This window comes from Miscanthus floridulus, chromosome 1 (genome assembly GCF_019320115.1).
Source record: "Miscanthus floridulus cultivar M001 chromosome 1, ASM1932011v1, whole genome shotgun sequence".
Classification (NCBI taxonomy): Eukaryota; Viridiplantae; Streptophyta; class Magnoliopsida; order Poales; family Poaceae; genus Miscanthus; species Miscanthus floridulus.
The window spans coordinates 89778030-89799912 of NC_089580.1; the positions used below are offsets into that span (position 1 = coordinate 89778030).

At 41.1% G+C, this 21883-nt stretch overlaps 1 protein-coding gene across 3 annotated transcripts; it reads right to left on the reverse strand.

Moving 5' to 3' along the window:
• Positions 1-2839: 2839 nt before the first annotated feature.
• LOC136537570 (F-box/kelch-repeat protein SKIP11-like) lies at positions 2840-8069 on the reverse strand. 3 transcript variants are annotated; one of them, XM_066529514.1, is made up of 3 exons: positions 7856-8069; positions 6132-7644; positions 2840-3608 (listed from the first exon to the last, which is right to left on the reverse strand). In XM_066529514.1, the coding sequence occupies exon 2, from the start codon at positions 7502-7504 to the stop codon at positions 6176-6178; it is 1329 nt and encodes a 442-aa protein (XP_066385611.1). In that variant the 5' UTR covers positions 7505-7644; positions 7856-8069; the 3' UTR covers positions 2840-3608; positions 6132-6175. The 3 variants fall into 3 exon arrangements, with proteins under 3 accessions (XP_066385611.1, XP_066385603.1, XP_066385599.1); XM_066529506.1 differs by lacking the exon at positions 2840-3608 and adding an exon at positions 5647-5956; XM_066529502.1 differs by lacking the exon at positions 2840-3608 and having other exon boundaries at positions 5647-7644.
• Between the last annotated feature and the right edge of the window lie 13814 nt (positions 8070-21883).

The following is a 21883-nucleotide window of genomic DNA, read 5'->3' on the forward strand; positions in this document are numbered from 1 at the left end:
TTGAACACAACTTGAGTCATCTTTTGTGCACCAAGGTTGTTAAGCCTTACTCAAATGGTGACCACGACTCTGATACCACTTGAAAGGTCCTAATATGGCTAGAGGGGGTGAATAGCCTATTTAAAAATCTATAAGATTACTAAAACAATTTGATTAGTATGACAAACGATGTAATGCAATTTTGCTCTAGCTCTACTAAGGTTGCAAATCACCTATCCAAACAATTCTAGTTGCTATAATCACTAGGCACACACAAGAGCTAAGTTGCTACTCACTAAGAGCTCTCAAACTTGCTACACTAAAGAGCTCCACTAGATGAACTTAAGCTACAAAGCAAGCTCTCAATTCTAGCTACACTAAAAAGCTTGCTACAACTAATTTGCAGGAATGTAAATGAGTAAGTAACGTGATTATACCGTTGCGTAGAGGAGTGAACCAATCATAAGACGAATACCAATTCAATCACTGGGAGAATACCAAGGGGCAAGGGACAACCGATTTTTCTCCTAAGGTTCACGTGCTTGTCGGCACGCTAGTCCCCGTTGTGTCGACCAACACTTGGTGGTTCGACATCTAAGAGATGTTGCACGAACCTTGTCCACACAATTGGACACCGCAAGAATCTACCCACAAGTGACATAACTTAATGACACAAGCAATCCACTAGAATTACCTTTCGACTCTCCGCCGGGGAAGGCACAAGACCCCTCACAATCACCGGAGCTGGCCACGAACAATCACCAACTCGTGCCGAAACTCCTCCACTGCTCCAAGCCGTCTAGGTAACGGCAACCACCAAGAGAAATAAGAAATCTGCAGCCACAACGATCCCCAAGTGCCACTAGATGCAATCACTCAAGCAAATGCACTTGAAATCACTGTCAATCTCACTATGATGATGAATCAATGATGAAGACCAGTGGAAGGTGTTTGCTTAGGCTCACAAGAATGTTAGGAATGTCAAAATGCTAAGAGTGTTGCCTTGGAGTCGGCCAAACACTATTTATAGACGTCCCCAAACGAATAGAATCGTTAGAGCCAAGGATGGGCGCCCTGCGTACTGACCAGACAGGCCGATCGGGTTGACCGAACGTGCTCAAGCCAGCGTACGGTCATGGATCTTGTGCATGTGTTAGTGCTTTGAATACCGAGCGTCGATCTCCAACGGTCAACTGAACAAGCGCCCCAGGGTTAAGTTATGACCGGACTCACAGATGAAACGACCAGACTCTAGATCACTTGACATTAGATCAAGTCTAGAGAGCATCCAGAGTTGGTTTTCTTTGACCGAACACGTCAGGTCAGAGGCGACCTGACGCGCCCTAGCGTCTGGTCCTCTCACTATTCATACACGCACGCCCTCGATGCTGACGTCACCATACGTCAGCGCCGAAGGGACTCAGCCCCTACACGTCCGATCACGCGAAACGCCTCCTTTGCAGAATGTGACCGGACGCACTGATCCACTCAGCGCCAGCATCCGGTTGCGCCTTGCCACCCTCAGCCGACTTCGCGCCAACTTTTAAAATTGACCGGACTCGGCCCCAGCGTCCGGTCAAGACGTGGCCATCATCCGATCGCTGTCCAGCTCCTCCTTTTCATTTTCTAAGTCCGCAACCACTTCGCTCTAGCTTCCAACTTGCTAACCACAAAATGTAGAATTTATGTGCACGTGTGTTAGCATTTTACAAGGGTCAAAATTAGCACACTAGATTCCTAAATGCAATGCACGAGTCATGTCTGCTAGTGGCACTTGATAAACCATTTAGCTAAATATTTTTTATCTTTATAGTACGGCTATCGATCCTAAGTCACTCACACCCTCTGTGGTGTCTTGAGTGCAAAACAAAAACCTATCATATATCTTTGCCTTGATCATCTCGGTTTTTATTTTTCTCTTTCTTCGTTTCTAAGTTGAGCTTGATCATCAACACATGTTCACCTTTATCACCATGGACCTCATCTTGTTTAATTACTTGGATTGCACCAAGCTAGCTCATATCACAACTCATGATAAAGGTTAGTGCTAGATTTTATCAATTATTCAAAACCAAACTAGGGCTTTCAACATGATCACATACCATGTGTGTGCATGGTGGATATTTTTTCTATTTGTTACATGAATCGCTTTTTACAAATCTCCTTGTTACTTCTATTAAACAAAAACTTTTTAAATACGTTTGTGTTGCATGTGCTTGTCCACTGGCTAAGTATAGTATGAAAAAATTAAATGCTGCTTGGTTCAGATAAAAGAATAAAATTGGCAGGAGATATCCTTCAATTTTCTCATGTCACTACTTAAACAATTTTTTTCTTTAGTCTTCTTACCGAGAAGAGATGACATCAGGACAACTCTAGACCTATAGCATAATACTATATTGATGTTTGGCGTGCATTCTACGTTTATCTAATTTCCCATCTTGTAGATTTCGACCTGGTTTATCAAGTTCTACATGAGATGTTTGATAGGTTATTAATTAGCTTGGGCAGTTTGGAAAGCTGAATAGGAATCCTGAACTAAATAGAAAATAATAAAACTAGCAACAAACTTTTCATGTTTTAATTTAATATTAAGGTATATTAAGAGGTAAGATTAGAGTAAGATAAGCTTTGACCACTTTATAATTTTATTATTAAATAAATATGTCTCCAAGCTACATATTATTACAAGTATTAACTATCTAATACCATGGATGTCATGGTTATCAATAAAATAAATTATAGATTTTACATTTTATGAAAAGGATAGAACATAAATAGATATGTAACTATCATGGCTTACCATTTGATGTTTTTTCTCCCGTTAAAACGCCGGGCATATTTGCTAGTAAGTCAAAAAAGATGGTGACGCTGACGATGAGAAACCAAAACCAGAAACAGCAGCTATTACGTGCGTCTCTTCTCCACGCCCGTGCAAGAGCGCAAAAACAACTTTTCCAGACCAGACCATCCAATGTTGCCTTTCACACACATTTCAATCCTGATATTCCGCCAGGCAGCGCTTTTTAATCTATCTTCAATGAAATTCTCCACTAAGATATTCCTGCGCTACCCAAAAAAAAAAGCCATATATGTGCGACAATCGAGTGCTTATGGGCCATGGTAAGACTCCCACAAAAGAAAAGGAAAAAAAAAGGAGTTCACACTACAGCGTAAAACTCTAGAAATTCTGAAAATGATTAGCTGCTGCAGAGATGTAAAATTTTCATTCCAGAATCAAGTGTAATAGAAACTGGAAGTGCAAGATGTGACAGAGGCAAACTATCTGGGATACACAAGATGAAGGATGCACTTCATACTTCATAGTCATATAGCTCCAGTAAACAGTTCACCTTGAATTCACCTTCTTTGCTGTTCCAATAACCGACTATGCACAAGATTGAACTTCATCTCAAAATAGTAAAGACATGATTCCAAATAAAATGCGATCTGTCACATGTTGCAAAGAGCACAGGAAGGCACTAAATCTGAGTCGAGAACCTTAAGGCACACGCAAGAACAATGCATACATGCACAACTTGCATACATTCCTCTGTCAGAAAGTATTTCCATCCCACAGGACAAACCGGTAACAAAAGCGAAAAGCTGCAACAGTTCACCGTTTCATTCTGTAAAACAGAGGAAATCTCGAGTCAAACAACCAGTGATGGAACAGCACCTGATTCTACCAGGTTCAACAACCATGTGCTGCCCAGGAAACCCATGGAAATTATTTGCAGTACTCAAGTCAGACTCCAACAACAGAGATCCAAGTATACAAGTTTGTTTTGTCAAACAAAAAGGTGGGCATCTCAAACCAGTCAGAATTCCATCAAGAACAAGGAATCAAAATCTTTTGAAATTCAGATTGCGATGTGAAACCTAGTGCCCTTTTCCTTTCTCGAAAAATTAAGGATTACTTTCCGAATTGCACATGATACTAAACTTGTTATATGTCCTGCCTTAGCACATGATACTAAACTTGTTATATGTCCTGCCTTACTTTAAGAGGTTGACATCTAACAACACTAGTTGCCAGTTCAAAATTAATTAAACTATTCTATATATAAGATTAGTCATACAATAACCAATCTACTCACTGAAATGGTATCCCAAAGGATAACCCTAAACACAACCTATACTATGCTAATATCCCAAACTACAAGCTTACAAATTTACAAGTTAGTATATATTAAGCTTATAGGAAATGTTTGATCAGGAACAGCCTAAGCCATGTATATTAACACAATTTTCTTAAGAAACAAAAGGTTTAATCAAACCAATATTGGTCAATAGTTGACATAATAAAATCCTGATAAGTCACAATGTAATAACAATATAGCTTTCTAGGTAAACTATGCATAGTAGCAAAAAGTTTCAATAGTTTGGATATTTTAGCAACGCAGAGCTACCAAATCATTATTATTGGCCCATATTAGTAAATAATGAATGATTCCCAAGTGGTTAACAATGCATGTAAGACTTCTATCTCCATAGTCGCCCTTCAAACTTAGGTATCATATATTCACATTTCACAAAGGAAAAATGTATCATATAAGTCCTTTAAAAATTTTAAAAAATATGACGCCCACAAGTAATCCATGTTTCATTTTGAATTCATCGGCCAAATTTGTCTTCCTAGGTGTTACACAATGAACAGTCCCAAAGAGGTACTTGTCCCCCGGCAATCACAACAATCACTGGTTTAAGTGTCATGAAACATTTTTGTTTGTATTCAGTTCATGAACATCAGCTTCTGCAAGGTGTAAAAGAGCAGTTATCAAATAAACATTATGCTTCACCTTGACTAACACTCAAAAGAGGCCACAAAGACATAATAAAAGTGGCTACACAGAAAACCATGTCGTGCATATGTGACTAATGAAAAGGAAATAGAGGAACAATCACGTGAAGTTATGGGTTTCAATAATGACGATCTGATTCTGCAAAATTATACTCCCACCGTCCCAAAAAACTTGATATTTTAGGATTTTTTAGGACAGATTAGTGTTTAATGGAAATTGCCCACTACTCCTAATTATTAAAGATGAACCATGCTAATTAAGGAATAAACCCCTCGTTAAAAGGAATGCATGGAGGCATGCGGACAGTAATCTTAAGCAGATAAGGGTCCAATCTATCATCTAAGAGCTAGAACATCAAGTTTTTTTTAGGATGGAGGGAGTAGTGGCATTTAGAGTGATAATTAAGGCTGTGATTACAAGGATATATTTCATAATATAGAAAGGAACCTACATCTCATTTTTCGTATCATCCTCACTCAAAACCTTGACATCAAAATGATACTTTGGTTATTCACCATGTAAGACAAAACATTAATAATGAACCTACAAGACAAATAACAACTAAAATCATCCATAAGCAACATCAACAGATTGATGTTTTTCAAATAACCAAAGCATTCCATAAACAACATCAACAGATTCAAATTTTTTTAGTTGTTTCCACCAAAGCAACCATCAAGTATGCAAAGTTCAAATAAAGCAATCCAGTGCATGAGAAGCACAGGGTCTCATAGCAGATAAGGTAAAGTAAAATATTCCACCATAATTGAATGAATCAAATAAATGCATTCAATACCTGCTTGTGTACCATAGGATAACTTTCCAGAGGTTTATCTGATCTAATTTTAAGGGAAAGCGATAATGGTCCAAACTCCAAACAGGAGTCCAATTTGTAATCATGCTCCACTCAAACAGTTTAACGGGAACCCATCCCAAGGTCATTCAGCCAAATAAATGCATAAAGAAGGCATCAAAGTGCAACATATATGATAACTCAAAAATTAGGAATACTCTAATAACAAGATGGTCACTTCTTTTGTTGCAGACATAGACAAGGGAATATGAAAACTTGCTGTGTCATCATCAATGATGGAAGGCCTCTTCTGAAGTTTAATGTTTCTAGATTATTGGTATGACATCTTTTGCATGGTATCATCTTCTAGACCATAAGACTGATCCAAATGTAAATGAAAGAAATGGATTAGCTGGGGCGGAAACTGATGTATGAACTCAAGGGTTACAAGATCCTGCTGCTGCTCTGCTGATGCCAACAACATCAGCTACCAGGTCAAAGGCAGAAACTCAAGAAGGAGCACTGAAACTCAACAGGCCTGCCTTTGTGCATACCTCTCTTTGTAAACATCACTGTGCAGACCCTTGATGAAGTGAACTCAGCAGCCCATCACAGCGCAATTATACACAAAATTTCCAGATGGCCGTCTGTCCATCAAAGTCCACACAGGTGGCTTGTCATCAGGAGTCCATGAGGTTAGCTCAATCATGCCCCCAACTGGTGTTCTTGGGCCACCAATGACAATAAGCCTCTCACCACATGCCCTGAATGCAAGGCCCCATCCATTCATGGACACAGATCGCTCGGGCAATTTACCAAGTGTGATCCAGTTATTATTCTGCTTGTCATACTTCTTCACATCCTTCTCGCTATAATCAGCAGCATACAGCTTGTTCTTGACCACTGCAACAAGTGGGGGTGCACCGCTCACTCCATTTAGACCCCCAGACATGTTCTCAATCACACTCCAAGTCTTGCTCTGCGTATCGTACACTTCACCGCAGGTCAAGATCATGTTGTTGTTTGTCACACCACCAATCACATAAAACTTGCCATCCATGAACACCCCAGAGCAATTTTTCCGTGCCTTATTCATGCTAGGAAGAGGTGTCCAAGTATTCGTCTCAGAGTTGTACAGCTCTGCTGAGCTGAGGATCCTGCCAAGAGAATCAGTGCCACCAGCAACATATGCCTTCTCCCCAATGCTTGCTGACCCAAATAGACACCGAGGAGAATTCATCACCTCGCCCCGTGCCCAAGAGTTTGTCAGTACACTGTATCTGAAGACAATGTGTGCCATCCCAAACACAAGTAGCTCGGTGCCCACAGCCAAAGACTCCTTGTCCGAGCACATGAAGCACTCGTCAGGCGGCATCTTGGGCACCGAGATCCAACGCTTGCGGTAGGGGTCATAGGCATCCCACTCCAAAACATTACAGGAGAAGTACACCCAATGCTCGGCGATGTTATTCTGCCGTCGCAGCCTGTAGATCTCCCCTCCTCGCACCAGAGACCGGAAATCATGATTCAGCGATGCCACTGAGCCATACTCTGACCGAGACAGCCGGAGGAGGCAGTTGACGGACAGGTCCCAGCCGATTTCCCCTATGAGGTCACCCCCACCACCGCTGTGTTCCCCACCACCGGCCACCACGGTGCGGCGGCCGGGGGCATGAGCTTCACGAATATCTGGTGTGTGCGGTTGCGGCGACGGCGGCTTGCTGCGCTTGCCGCCACCATCCACCTCGTCCATTTCCTGGACCTCGTCCTCGAAGTCTTCCGGGGCGCGCCGCTTCCGGCCGGCGCCTTCAACGAGGCCATCCGCCCACTGTAAGTCCACCTCGCATCCGCCCCGCGAAGCCCGGGGCGCGAGGCAGGAGTCCCCGTCATGCAACGCCATGTCCTCCCTCTTGTCGTACAGATCCATCCCCGCCGCGGGTTCTTGAAAGAACCGTACGCGGCAAGAACAAGCAAGGCGGGAGCGGCCTCGATCCCCTCTCCTCCTCCTCCTCCTCCAACTCCTCCTCCTCTCGGGATTTACACGGCGCGCCTTGCTCTTGCTCCGATCTGCGGGCAGAAAACAGGAGGAGGTAAACGAATTGAGCGAGAAATCGCGAAGAAGAACAGATCAAGGAGCTGAGATCTGATAAGCCCCTCATGAACCCATCCACCCAGTAGGCCAGTAACACGAATCCCCCTCCCCTTCGCCAATCCAAGAACCCCAACCCCGAACCCATCCGAGAAATGAATCCCCCGACGCAAGGAACGGCGCACGTACCTAGGCAGATGAAGGCATCCGATCCAAGAACACCGAATCAACGACGAGAGGACGCGGCGGCGGCGGCTGGATCCAGGAAGCAAAGAGAAAAGAAAGCGCAATCACATCAAACCCTTCCCATGAACTACCCTCTCTCTCTTCCCTGTACAAAATTTCCCTCCTCTCTAATCTCTGTCTAATTGGCCAAATATTATAACTGCGTATATATGTAGAAGATGATGGATAGAGAAAGAGATAGCTATATATAGGTGGCCTGGTCTCGCCCTCCTCTTCTACTGCGGGTCTGCGGCGTCTGATGGTTAGGCTGTGTTTACTTCTCAAAAAGTGTCAGAGGAGCCATCATATCCAATCTCACAATATGTATATAGAACATTAAATATAGACAGAAAAAACTAATTACACAATTTAATTGAAAATTGCGAGATAAATATTTTAAACCTAATTAATTCAAGATTAAATAATAATTATCAAATAAAAACAAAAATAATACGATAGCTAAATTCCCAAATTTCGCAGAGTAAACACAGCCTTACCCTGCTGTGCCGCCGCCGCAGCGCGCGCGCGCTCTCTCTCTCTCTCTCGCCTCTGCGATGCGGTGTGCAGGTAGCTAAAATGTGTACTTGGGATTCTTCTCTTTTATTTATTCTAATTCGTTTTCTCCTCTCTTTTTTGCCCTGCTTTAAAATTTATTTTGGTTCTGTTTTCTATATACCTGCTTTTCTTATTCACCTTCCTTTTTATAAAGTCTTGGTGTGCATTCTGTTCCTTGGTCCTTGAAATAACTTGACTTTCCTTTTTTTATTCCCATTTTGATACCTTTAAGCATCCTTCCATTCTACTGCCCACGTCCCTAAATAATCATCGTTTTTTGTTTTCGTGCCGTAGTTGGACTAGATTTATAGAAAATATGTGCAATATTTATATCTCTAAATAAATTTATCATGAAATATTAATTATGTACCATAAATATTAATATCTTTTTATATAAAATTAGTCAAAGTTATTTCTCGGGAACCGAGAACAACAATATTTAGGGATGGAGGGAGTAATCTTTTAGTCAAAATTAAGGGTTGATGTATCCAACAAACATCACCCTCCAAAGTTCCAACATTCTCCCTATATAAGAGCATCTCCAATTATTTCCAAAACACACCCACAATATTGATTTTCTTAGCGTCTAAAAAAATCTTGATTTTGTTAGCAAGGTTTAAAAAAACTCTCTCAACAACTCCTTATCTCAAGTCTCAATCTTTCTACACTTGGGAAAATCGATCTAATCACGTGAAAAGATACACATGCATATCCAATCGGGCGATGTGGAGATGGAAGGACGTGTAGAAGAATAAGGAGAATGGATATGAGTCCAATGAAAATTTACAAGAGAGAAAGAAAGTATACAATTGGCTGGGGTGATTTAGAGAGATTCCTAAGACAAAATTACAATCTATCCTAAAGGAATAGTCATTTTGGTCCTTTAACTATTGTCTAAGGCTCATTTCATCCCTGGACTTTCAAAATAGTTGTTTTAGTTCTCAAACTTTACTTTTGGGTTTGGCTTCATCCTAGAGTTATCAAAGTGGCCATTTGAGTTCTCAAATTTACATTTTGGGCTCAATTTTATCATAAAAGTACCGAAGTTCATTTCAACCCTCATACTTTTTCTTTTTTGAGCTCAACTTCTTCCCTCATCCTATGTAGAACGTCACACAACCTAGTCAGCTCCAATAGCACAGTTGGTTGGAGATAAAAAATAATATTCAAATAAAACCATCATTAGTGGATGGTTTAAAAAGTCTTTAGAGGATAAAAGTAATATGTTCTTGTCCATAAGCTAAAAAATAATTCATATTTGAGGATTTAGATCTATATTTATATTTATTTTAAAATATAGATTTAAATATTGAAAGTGTGCTATCTGATTCGATAGCTAGGACCACGCCACAAAACAATGGTAGTAACCATGATTGTCCATCTCAAATCGTGGATAGTGCTGGAGAAATACAAAGTTTAAGTACTCAAATGGTCAATTTGATAGTTTTGGGATGAAACTAAGTCCAAAAGAAAAATTTAATCATTTTGAAACTTCAGGGATGAAACTAAGCCCTTGACGATAGTGAAAGTACCTAAATGAGTCTTCTACCTCTATATTTTAGGAGCAAGATATTAGAAATAATTAAGAAAACCAACAAAGTCCCTACTTTTTTAGTGGCTTAAAATATTTATTGATTTATCAATTGGTTTTTTAAACTATTGGAGATGCTCTCACATTCTATATTTAACATTTTATATTGGAGATGCTCTAGCATCAATTATATTGCAAGACAGAGAGTATATGTTATTTAAGATAGGGAACCGTTAGAGGAGATAAATATTTAGGGGGAGGTTGGTTATTAGGATACACCATACTCCCTCCATCCCAAAATATTTGTCGTTTTCGTTTTCTGAGAAATAATTTTGACAAAATATATATTAAAATATTAATATTTATGGTATATAATTGGTATCATTGAAAAGATCTTTGAATCTAGTTTTTTTTAATAAACTTATTTGGAGACATAAATGTTGCACGTATTTTATACAAATCGAGTTAAACTTGTGATACGGAAACTAAAAGTGACAGATAATTTAGGACATAGGGAGTATACTATTATATAGGGGAATTAAGTTTAGGACCATCGCAGAGCTTCTTCAAATAAGAGTTGCTAAAACCTTGAGTTTAGCAACCAGTTAAAATGAGTTAGGAGCAAAATATTTATCTTCCGCCAACGATTTTTCCAATATTGTGTTCTCAAAAATGAATTGGTTGCCACATCACCATTGATTCGGTCATCCCTGATTTGTTCCAGTTTTTTCATTGTCACACGACTGGATACTTCTGTCGATCTAGTAACAGGAAGCCAGCCTGCCAGCGGACCTATACGCGGTGGAAAACCAGAAAGTGACTTTCGGCAAAAAAAAAGAAAAGATGCGTGATGAACCAGGAAGCTAGAGGACGACAATAATAAGGGCACGCGGGCTAATCGCTGGCTAGCTACAATAGCCTAAATTAACTAAGTGTATTCAACCAAGAAAGCTAATAAGTAAACTAATGTCTTCAACTAGTTGCTCCCTAACTATAGCTAATTTAGGCTAATTATTAGTCTCAACTAGTAACTTGCCATGTGCATCAAACATGCCCTAAGATGCGTAATGAACCGATTTTCAACAGCAACTTGAGGATTGGGAGGGTGTTTGTGTAGTGGAAAGACGAAGAGTCGGGGGAGGTTTTTTGATATATTGGAAGTGCTAACCGTGAATTATTGGAGTTTCAGAATATTCTCTTCTATGTGATCTATCAAAAATAATCTTAGTTAAAAACTTATTTTGTGATTTTTTTCAACAAATTTTACTTTTAAGTATACTTAAGGTGTGTTTGGTTGGTTGGACAAAGTGTTGGGTGGGAGAAGATGATCCAGCTTTTAATGGTGTTTAGTTCAAGAGCATGATGGACAGGGGCGAGCCTAATGGATAGTCCGGGCAGACCTAAACTACCCTAAAATCTGGTTCAAAATTTTTCAGTACTCAGCATTATCCCATACAAAATCTGGCCTAGCAAACAAGCAACAGTTCTCCACTTCTTCTAACTCCTCCCGGTTGCCCAGCCTCAAGGCTGAGCGCATCTTCGCGATTCACGTGAGCAACCTGCCCCCGGTCTCGTTGCGACGAGCAAGTGGCAACGCGCTGAGTCCATGAGCGTGAGCGTCGAGCGGCCGCCGCACACCCACCCCCGAGCGCCAGTTTCTAGATATACCAAGGGTCCGTTTGGTTCGCAGCAAGTGCATGCCACGCCAGAGCTGCAGCGGCACCAAACTTGCGTCACCAATTTTGTTCGCCGCACTTGCAGCATGTTTTGGCAGCAAAAATGCCCTGGCACGCGATGGCGAGGCCGCGGAATGCCGCAACTGCCGCAGCAAACCAAACACACGCCAAACTTACGGCGCGGAAGGTGCGGTGCGGCAAAGTTTGGGTGCGAACCAAACGGACCCCTAGTGTATTCCAGAGTGTTTATAATGTGATGATATACTCAGCTATAATCTAATATAATTTTTCTTTCGTCTCAAAAAAATGTAGCTTAAGAGCCATATATGAAACTATTTTGCTCATTCTGAGATTTACTTAGAGAAAAAGTAAAGGAAAAAAATGATATTTTGTTGCCGGAGGACTCGAGCAGTCCACTTGTTTGCAAACAAAAGTGGCATCTAACTAAACTAATACTAATGATCAAGTAGTTTAAAATATTTGCTTTGCATCCAATTGGCTACCCTTGGGTTTCTAGCCTTTAGTTTTGCAAGAAGCCGCTATGTCTACCAAGAGTACAATATAGCCTTGTTTGGGAGAGCTCCATCTGATTTTGATTCTCTATAGAAGTTGATTCTATGAGAGAAGTGATTCTGTGGCTGAAAGTAGTTTCTTTAATTCTTTAGCATAAACTCTCAAAATCATGATTATTGGTATTTGTTAACGCCAACAGATAAATCTGCAAGCGCACGGATACCGCTATAGCTTTCACCCGAGAGTATTTCTAGGTATAGATTTTCACGGGGAACGTGAAGTGTACTAATCAAGAATCAAGGTCGTCCAAAGAAAATGTGTTTTTGTGGGTAGAGAGGAATTTCCTAAGATTTCCTAACCAATCTAAAGAATCAAGGATCAGATTATTTTAAGGTTACTCTCTTCGGGACATCAGAACACTAGCCACGGACGGGAATGTGAAGGGGGCTATGAAGCTCCGACTACGGTCCTACAAACACCAATCCAAATGTGGTGGACTACGTCGGCCGTTAGGGCTGTCACCACCTAGGGCTACCACAGCTATCCGCGGGGCTGGGTGCAACTCTAGGTAATCCGTAAGACTAAGCACCACACCTAATCTATAGAGTAGTACTCTAGTTTTGCAAAGACTAGAGCACTTGATGCAAGCGGGAATCCGAGGAATAATCTTGAGATAAAAACTAATCTCATTTAATTAGATAAACCTGAAATACCAGAGTAGTATTCCGGATGTAGCTAGAAGATTAGCTACAACCGCCGAGGTACAAAGTCAAGGAGAATCCGACAGACCCGGCTCCTCCTCGGCTCTCGGCTTGCCTCTCTCCCTCTTTTCTATACTACAACTAGGTGGGAGACACCTAGAGGGACACAACTACAAAATATAGGATGGAGAAATGAAGCTCTTGTGTGTGAGTGTCTTGAATGAGAGAGAAGGGTTGTTTGGCTCCCATGGACTAAAGCATTTTGGACTAAAATCTGCACTTTAGTTGGACTAAACAGCCAAACATTTGGACTAAAAGTGGACTAAAGTCCTTTAGTCATTTAGTCAACAAAATTGGACTAAAATAGACTAAAAGGTGTTAGGGATACCCATGCCCCTCATTTATTGTCCTCTCTCTCCCAGGGTAAAAGAGTGGATAAAAGGGTCTTTTGTTCCACATCATTTAATGACTTTAGTCTATTTTAGTTCAAGAAATCAAACACCATTTTAGTCCACTTTTAGTTTATGGACTAAAGTGGACTAAAACTTTAGTCCATAGACTAGAGAACCAAACAAGCCTAGAGTGAGGGGTATTTATAGTTGAGAGGAGGAATAAGGGCCACTCCTCACTACCTTAGATATGGACATCACTGTCGGTTAAAAACCCCTTTCACTATCGAATTTTGAACTGAAGTGGCATACCAACAGTGATGGGGGTTGACATCACTGTCGGTTCTTAAAAACCGACATTGATCTACAGGCACAGTATTGGTTCCTGGGTCCATCCGACAGTGTCCAGTTAAATAACACTGTCGGTTTGTAGTCCCAACCGATAGTGAATGTTGCATCAAGAGTGTCGGTTCTTGGCTCAAGCCAACAGTGTTGAACAAGCCTACACTGTTGGTTCATGGCTCAAACCAGCAGTGTTGTCGTAACCATTACTGTTGGTTCATGGCTCAAGCCGGCAGTGTTGAGCAAGCCAACACTATCGATTTGTTGCTAACCGGCAGTGATGGTTACGATAACAATGCCGGTTTGTTGCTAACCGGCAGTGATGGTTATGACAACACTGTCAGTTTATTGCTAATCGGTAGTGAGGGCCCGTTCGTATTTTATTGTTTTATAATTTATTTTAATTTATATTTTTCTGTGGAATTGGGTTTTGCTTTATAAACACTACGTAGACGACATGTCCATCAATATTAAACATTACAAATGTTACGGTTACAATTCAAATGTTCTTATCCAGATCTTGATCTCTCAAAATAAAAAAAATGTTTTCGGACTTCACAGATTGTGTAATGCTTCTCGGACTTCTTACAATAATCTAGCAAGCCACTCTGGGCCATATTGGTCCTTATACTTCACGGATTGTGCAATGGAAAATACTCCATCTTTTTCCAATACCTCGGCTAAGATAAATTTTGCCAGCTCCGATTGCAGTGCGACGATCTCCATGTCTAACAGCCTTTTGTGGTTATATTTCTTGCGCTATCGTTCAAAAAAGATGATATCCAAAGAGGAACAATAAATCATTTTGTTGAATTATTAACAGACATAAATGAAATGGGGATTATACATACCAACTTATTGACTTCTTTCGATTTCTCACCGATGTAGCGAAGCATTGCTCACATTACATTCATTGTTTCCTACCGGCTGTGATAGGTACTTCCTCTCTATTTCGACAACCTTGAATGGGACCTACGTCCCACCGATATGTCTTCTTCGGACACTAAGCAACATTAAAGGGAGAAACATTAGAAAGCGGTATGTGTGATCAGAAAATAATATGTTATTAGGATCGCTTACTAATTCAGCATTGCCACCAGTGCATCCAAATGATGAAATGGTTTTTTCTTTGTGTCCCACACCTCAATCAGATTTTTAGCAAGATTGATACAAATATAGACGAAATGGTTGCTGCAATCATAGAATCCTAATTATCGAATAATCTTAATGAAAAAAGAAGCATAAAATTAAAAGCCGAGAACACATACTCGCAGTTGTAGGCTAGAAGTATGTGGGTTTTGTTCTTCATCGCGAATTCATCGAAAACAACAATCAATCTCTGTTTCAGGTCTTCCACGTCACATCCATGGAGGCCTAGACATGTCCTCTCATTGACTCGCAAGGGGTCCAAGAAGCCTATGTAATCCCATTTGCTCTTTAGAATGCAAAATTTTGCTATACACCTACATAAAATCATGTTAAGTGCTCAAAAGTTAACAATTTGTGTCTCGAGAGAGTAGTTAATTGTAATATCGTGCGTGTAGGGTACTTACATAGTCCATAGCGTCAAACATTTGAACATCGAGAGAACGTTTTTTTGTATAGCTGGAACAAGCACTCCCACTCGACATCAAACTTCTCTTCTTCAGGATAATGGAAAACATGTGGCAAATAGATAATAAGCTCAAAACCAAAGTCGTCTGTCTCTATTGCTTGAGCCATGTAATATTCATGTAACTGACGCATATATGTTGTCAGATTTTTATACTCATGATCGGGAATCAAAAGATTGCCCCTTTCATACTTCATTGCCGGTGTTCCCGTCCCTTGTACATCATAATAGATGTTCGCGGGCTCTTCCATGGTTAATCCTGGGTTGTCTTCGACATACTTCTATATGTTTCTTAAATCTTTATTGTGTATTTCTTCTTCTCTTGTTGTAGCGTATTTATTCTGTGTTTGCCTTTTGAATTCGAACTTCAACAAATACGAAGGCAGTGAGGCATAGAGATTGAACAAACTAACACAATCTTCCTTCGAGATGTGTGCTATAAATTTTTCTTTCATCAAGGTGGTAACGCTGTGACTGAACGACCTTTTGTCTTTTTTGTTGGTCCACTTTGGGAGCATTAGTGACTGAATCCAAGGATCTTTTCTGCGACTGCAAGGATATCCTTGATCTTGTTTTGGGCTGAGGTGGAGGAGGAGGAGGAGGAGGATGACGACAAGAATTCTATTTTCCTGGCACTAATGAAGATGGAGGAGGACGAGGAGTCTCTTTTCTTAGAGCTAATGAAGATGGAGTCGGACGAGGAGGAATAGAAGGAGATGTCTGTCTTCTTGGGGGTGATGGCTCCGGATGAGGAGGGGAGTGATCTCTATTGGGAGATGGTGAGTGATCATCACGGGTGGGCGAAGACTCACAGTCATCCTCATCATTAGAGGACAATTGATGGTCAAGCTTAATGAAGTGCTTGCGCCGGGCCACTTGAGAACCCTTGTTTTGACCAAGTTTTGGCCTGTCTTTCGCTACGGGGTACTCAATGGGTATCTTGTTATACTTCTTATCAAGTATTCTATCAATGGTGATGTGAGCATACCTCTGTGGAATTGGGCGGCCATTAATTGTCCTGTCTCCCATAGGCTAGGCCTGGCCAAGCGCCACCTTGTCCTTTGTCCATTCCTGACGGATGTACAACTTGACATTGACAGGTTCAGTGATGCCGTCCACCAGATGAGACACATTCGTCTCTTCTTCGTCGAGCGGGGTCGATCCGTAGCTGCTGCGACCCCTAAACTGTGGGCTAAAGGTAGTAGAAGTAGGGTTTTGTGGTACTCCTAAGCCCTTGGACAATAAAATTTGCTCGACTCACGCTTCAATAGTCGCCTGAATCCGTGCTTCCATTCTATCTTCCATCTCTTTTAGTTGCCTCAAATACTCTGCCTCCTGTTCCATTCTACCCCTCGAGTGGCTTCTGTAAGTGTTAGATTCTTGGGAGAATGCTAGTCAAGGAACAACACCGATTCCTCTAGTGCGACCAGGGTGCTCCTTGGTTCTGAGTACTTGGGTGAGCACATCTTTCTCCCTATTAGAAGGATGAGTCCCTTGCCTCACCTCCTCAGTTACCTAGGAGATCCTCTAGATGAGTTCACTCATGGGTTCATTTGTGGAGCTAAAGCTCCCATCCTCGACGTGCCGTACATTCCTCCCAATACAATATATTATCGATCTGGGCTCCCCATACACTAATTTTTCCTAACACAGTGTATATTTGTCACTTTCTTCTTGTCCCAACCACTCCATGTTATGCCATCTTGTGACTCGGTCACTTTACTCATCCCATGCTCTATCTAGCAATCCACGAAGCCACCGAGGTCCCTGCTTTTTTTCCTTTACCTGGCATCTGAGCCTACGTGGTCTAAGGAGACCACTAATACTCATGGAAGATGGAGTTGAGATGACCATGATTATATTTGTGATGTGGGTGATACAAAAAAATTAGCAATGTTACTAGCCATAGGTGGTGGAAGGTAGGAACCAGGAGGAATGAGCGCTACTATGAGGCGCTAACACCGTGGGACATTTCATCAAACACACAGTGGGTAGTGAGCCATGCACTCATCGTGGGGGAGGAAAAGCAGCTGTCCGCACGCTCCTGAAGGCCTCGGCGGTGGGAGTGCTCCTGAACGCACTCACCGGGAAGGAAGAGGGGCATGGTCGGCGTTGTGGATGACGAACGAGGGCAAGGACGGTGCGGTGCTCTAGCTTGGGGCAGTGGACGGCATGGGGCAGTGCCCCTAGGGCGGTGCTCCGGCATGGGGTGGTGCTCCGGTGTGGGGCGGTGGACGGCGTGGGGTGGAGCTTCGGCGGCGCAGGGGAGGGGTTGGCGTGGGGTTGAAATGAATTTGGATAATTTCAACCCATGCCTCTTTTATACCAGTATCTCATCACTACCGATTGTAAGTCAAAACCAACAATGATGGGGGTATATCACTGCTGGGTAACTCCCTAAACCGACAGTGATGGTGTACATCACTGCCGGGTCATTTTCCAAACCGACAGTGATGTGGTTTAGTAGTTAGGTCTTAAGTATTATAACTTTTCATTTTGTTTCGAACTCCTTCGACTGTCTCAACGGTTAAGACCCTTCAACCAAGCCCCCGAGACCCGTGTTTGAGTCCCAGGCGGCCCAAATTTTTTTTTATAAATTATTAATTTACTTTGGGAAATAGCTCATCACTGCAGGTTTTAATTGTAAACCGACAGTGATGGGGTACATCACTGCTGGGTCATTCCCCAAACCAGTAGTGATGTGGTGTAGCAGTTAGGTGTTAAGTAGGATAACTTTTCATTTTGTTTCGAACTCCTACTGGCGCAGCGGTTAACACTCCTCAACTTAACCCCCGAGACCCGTGTTCGAGTCCCAGGCGACCCAAATTTTTTTGTTCTATTTTATAATTTATTAAGCGGCCTTAAGGTCAAAAGAAAAAAGTAAATAACCCTAAGCACACATCCTATACTAGCGCAACGGTTAAGTCTCTGAACTCTGTCGCCCGAGACCCGAGTTTGAACCCGAGGGCTGGCACAAATTTTTTTTAATTTTTTAAATATCACTGCTAGTTTTTAAAATAAACCGACAGTGATAACCAGTATCACTGTCGGTTTATTTTCATCAATGCCGGTTTTTTGAAACTGATAGTGATGTTTATATATATTAACAAATTTCTTTTATATACTGAATAAATAGAAGCATATGTATTCCTATGTCGAAATGGCTTGAAATTTTTTGGCAAGCTTGTACACCCAAATTAAGACCCCACATAGGATCTTAGGTTTTTCTGATCAGTTTTTTATTTATTATATTTTTTTGTGTGCCGAATGAGACAAAAGAGGGTGAATTTCATTTTGGACCCAATAGATTTTGTCATCCACCTCCACAAAATTCTTATCCCTAAGGCACATTAGAGCCCATGTAAAAGTTTGGCACTATTTTAGATCTTTTTGTGGGTAGACTCAGTTCAACCTATAATTAAATGGTCTCGTCGTCCGAAAATTCAATTAAACCTCAGAAAATAGCAAACCATCTCCGAAAAATCGCAAACTTGGTGTTTCGTTCACATGTGGCACGTGCAAGCATAAGAAATAGTTTGAGATCAATACGACATCGGAATGCGTATGAACCAAATAAATCTTGATAACCTATGTGTATAGTCATGGTTTGATGAAAGGGTATATGTACCTCTGTGAAGCATGTATACTCCGCCTATGTCAAAATAGCTTAAAATTTTTTTGGCAAGCATATACACCCAAATTAAAGACCCCACACAGGATCTGAGGTTTTCTGATAAGTTTTTTTATTTATTATATTTTTTGTGCCGAATGAGACAAAAGAGGGTGAATTTCATCTTGAACCCAATAGATTTTGTCATCCACCTCCACAAAATTCTTATCCCTAGAGCACATTAGAGCCTGTGTAAAAGTTTGGCACCATTCCAGATCTTTTCGTGGGTAGACTCAGTTCAACCTATAATTAAACGGTCTCGTCGCATGGAAATTTAATTAAACCTCAGAAAGTAGCAAACCATCTCCAGAAAAATCCCAAACTTGGTGTTTCCTTCACACGTGGCACATACAAGCCTAAGAAAAAGTTTGAGACTAATACGACACTAGAATGCATATGAACCATAGAAACCTTAATAACCTATGTCTATAGTCATGGTTCGATGAAAGGGCACATGTACCTCTGTGAAGCATGTATACTCCGCCTATGTCAAAATGGCATGAAATTTTTTTAGCAAGCATATACACCCAAATTAAGACCCAACACAGGATCTAAGGTTTTTTTGATTAGTTTTTTTATTTATTATATTTTTCTCTGTACCGAATGAGACAAAAGAGGATGAATTTCATCTTGGACCCAATAGATTTTGTTATCCACCTCCACAAAATTCTTATCTCTAGGGCACATTAGAGCCTGTGTAAAAGTTTAGCACCCTTCCGGATGTTTTCGTGGGTAGACTCAGTTTAACCTATAATTAAACGGTGTCGTCGCGCGGAAATTCAATTAAACCTCATAAAGTAGCAAACCATCTCCGAAAAATCCCAAACTAGGTGTTTCCTTCACACGTGGCATGTGCAAGCCTAAAAAAAGTTTGAGACAAATACTATACCGGAATATATATTTCAAGTTGCCCAACAAATATTACACGAATTACATGCATGACAATAATTAAACACACAAAGCCGTACAAATTAAAATTAGAACCCAATTAAACTACGACCTTGAAACAACCTAATAAATATTAATTACTATCAGAATCACTACTGGGTTCGACCGGGCCACGCACACTAACATGCCTATGTAGTGATATATGGTAATTAATGTCACGGATTATGTATCTGCTTGTATGATGAAGTCCAATACCCGTATGAGTGCACTCTCTCGTGACTCACAACACCGAAAGAATGGTCGGCCATAGATGTAACCTACTGAACGACCACTGTCCCTGTTAGTAATCCTTATGTAGTACTGGCGTCTTTCTATAGTGAGCTGGCTATGGTTACCATTGCATAAGTCTCAATCATACCTGAGTTGCTCTGTAGCTTGGTCTAGAACAGCCCACAAGCCACATGCAGCATAGGTAAGGTCCTAGAGCACAATCTGCATGCGGAGAAAAAGAAAAAAAATTAGAGAATGTTATTACAATAATAAACAACAAATAACCACGACTCAGGTATAGTGACCATTTTACCATATCCGCACGGTTGTAGCTCACAAACCATTCGCTTGCTTGCGGGACGGGGATATCACCAACATTCAAAGCAAGTGCCTTGAAGTGCGAGAAATCAGGCACATCATAGCAAACACGTCAAAAGTACCTCTAAACAGATGCACACGACACTGAATTGGGCGCTTATCACATCCGGACTCTGTCTTCCCGTCTCGTGGATATAGTTCCGATGATTTGCACCCCTCAAAGGGATAGAAAAACTGAGTTCACACGTCCATAACTGACCACTTGCATTAGATGCCGTGTTCTCGATGATGTTCGAGATAAAGAACCAGCTAAGTGTTGTCCACAGCCAATCTATTGGGGATATAGTCTGCGACTTATATGTATGCAACAATGATATTAAACTAATTACACTTATTTGTTAGCATCAAAAAACAAAAGATGTTGGAAAATATTTCATACAATAGCTGGAATAGAGAACCGTAGAATAGCCACATTAGGAGCAAATGGCTCATCACCAAGGTGGAAACCTGGTTCTTGTGGTGGGGGAGATCCGTTGTTTATACCCCCTGATCGATAAAATGCCAAAAAATATGAACATAAAATATATGCAAAAAAATTCTTCCAAGTAAAATGTGGCAACATAATTAAATATAGATCGAATGCAAGGAATAAGAATATATATAAATGTAGAATGCAAAGAAACATGAATATAAATATAGATCAAATAAATATAGATAAGAATATAAATAAGAATATATATAAATGTAGAATGCAAAGAAACATGAATATAAATATAGATCAACAGAGGAGAAGACAACATATCAATAGCATTGAAAAATGCAGGAGCCATGACCAAATCACGTAGAGAGAGTGGATTTCTTGAGAAGTGAGAGTGAAACATGAGAAATGAGAGTGTGAGAGTTCGTCGGTGGGTGGGATCAATGTATGTGGTCGGCAGTTTATTTTATAAAGGGGGGCATGGACATCACTGCCAATTTTTAAGTAGAACCGACAGTGAAAGTTAATATCACTATCGGTTTGTAAGTAGAACCGACAGTGAAGGTGCATATATGTAAAGGATATTAAAGATATGAAAGCACGCTGAATCAGTGGCCTCCCAGGGTGTCCACGTATGTTCTGTTTAGTTGGTGCGTTAGATAGAAATTCCACGGTTTAGATGAAGCACGTCACAACCGGCCTTCCTCCATGCATTTGGTAGTAGATAGATGCCTTGGTGATTGTACGCGGCACGCAAATGGATGGTGGTGCGTAGCAGGGGATGGTGGATTCTCGACATGCATGGTCGGTGCCTAATTAGCATGGTGGTTGGTGCGCATGCTAGTACGCATGCATACATGCTGCTGGGGCCTTGCTTGCTTTGCATGCATGCATGGTAGATGAAAAATTAAATGGCCATGCATGCAAGGATAGTGTACTTTGCATGCTGGAGGATACAGAGGCATCAACAGAGCTAGGCTCCACCATGGTCCTCTCATGTAAAATGGTGCTCCTTCCCCTCTCTCTCGTGTAAATGGCCGGCGGCAGCA

Coding starts and splice junctions, on each gene's coding strand:
- LOC136537570 (XM_066529514.1), bottom strand. CDS start 7,504: ATGGATCTGTACGACAAGAGGGAGGACATGGCGTTGCATGACGGGGAC.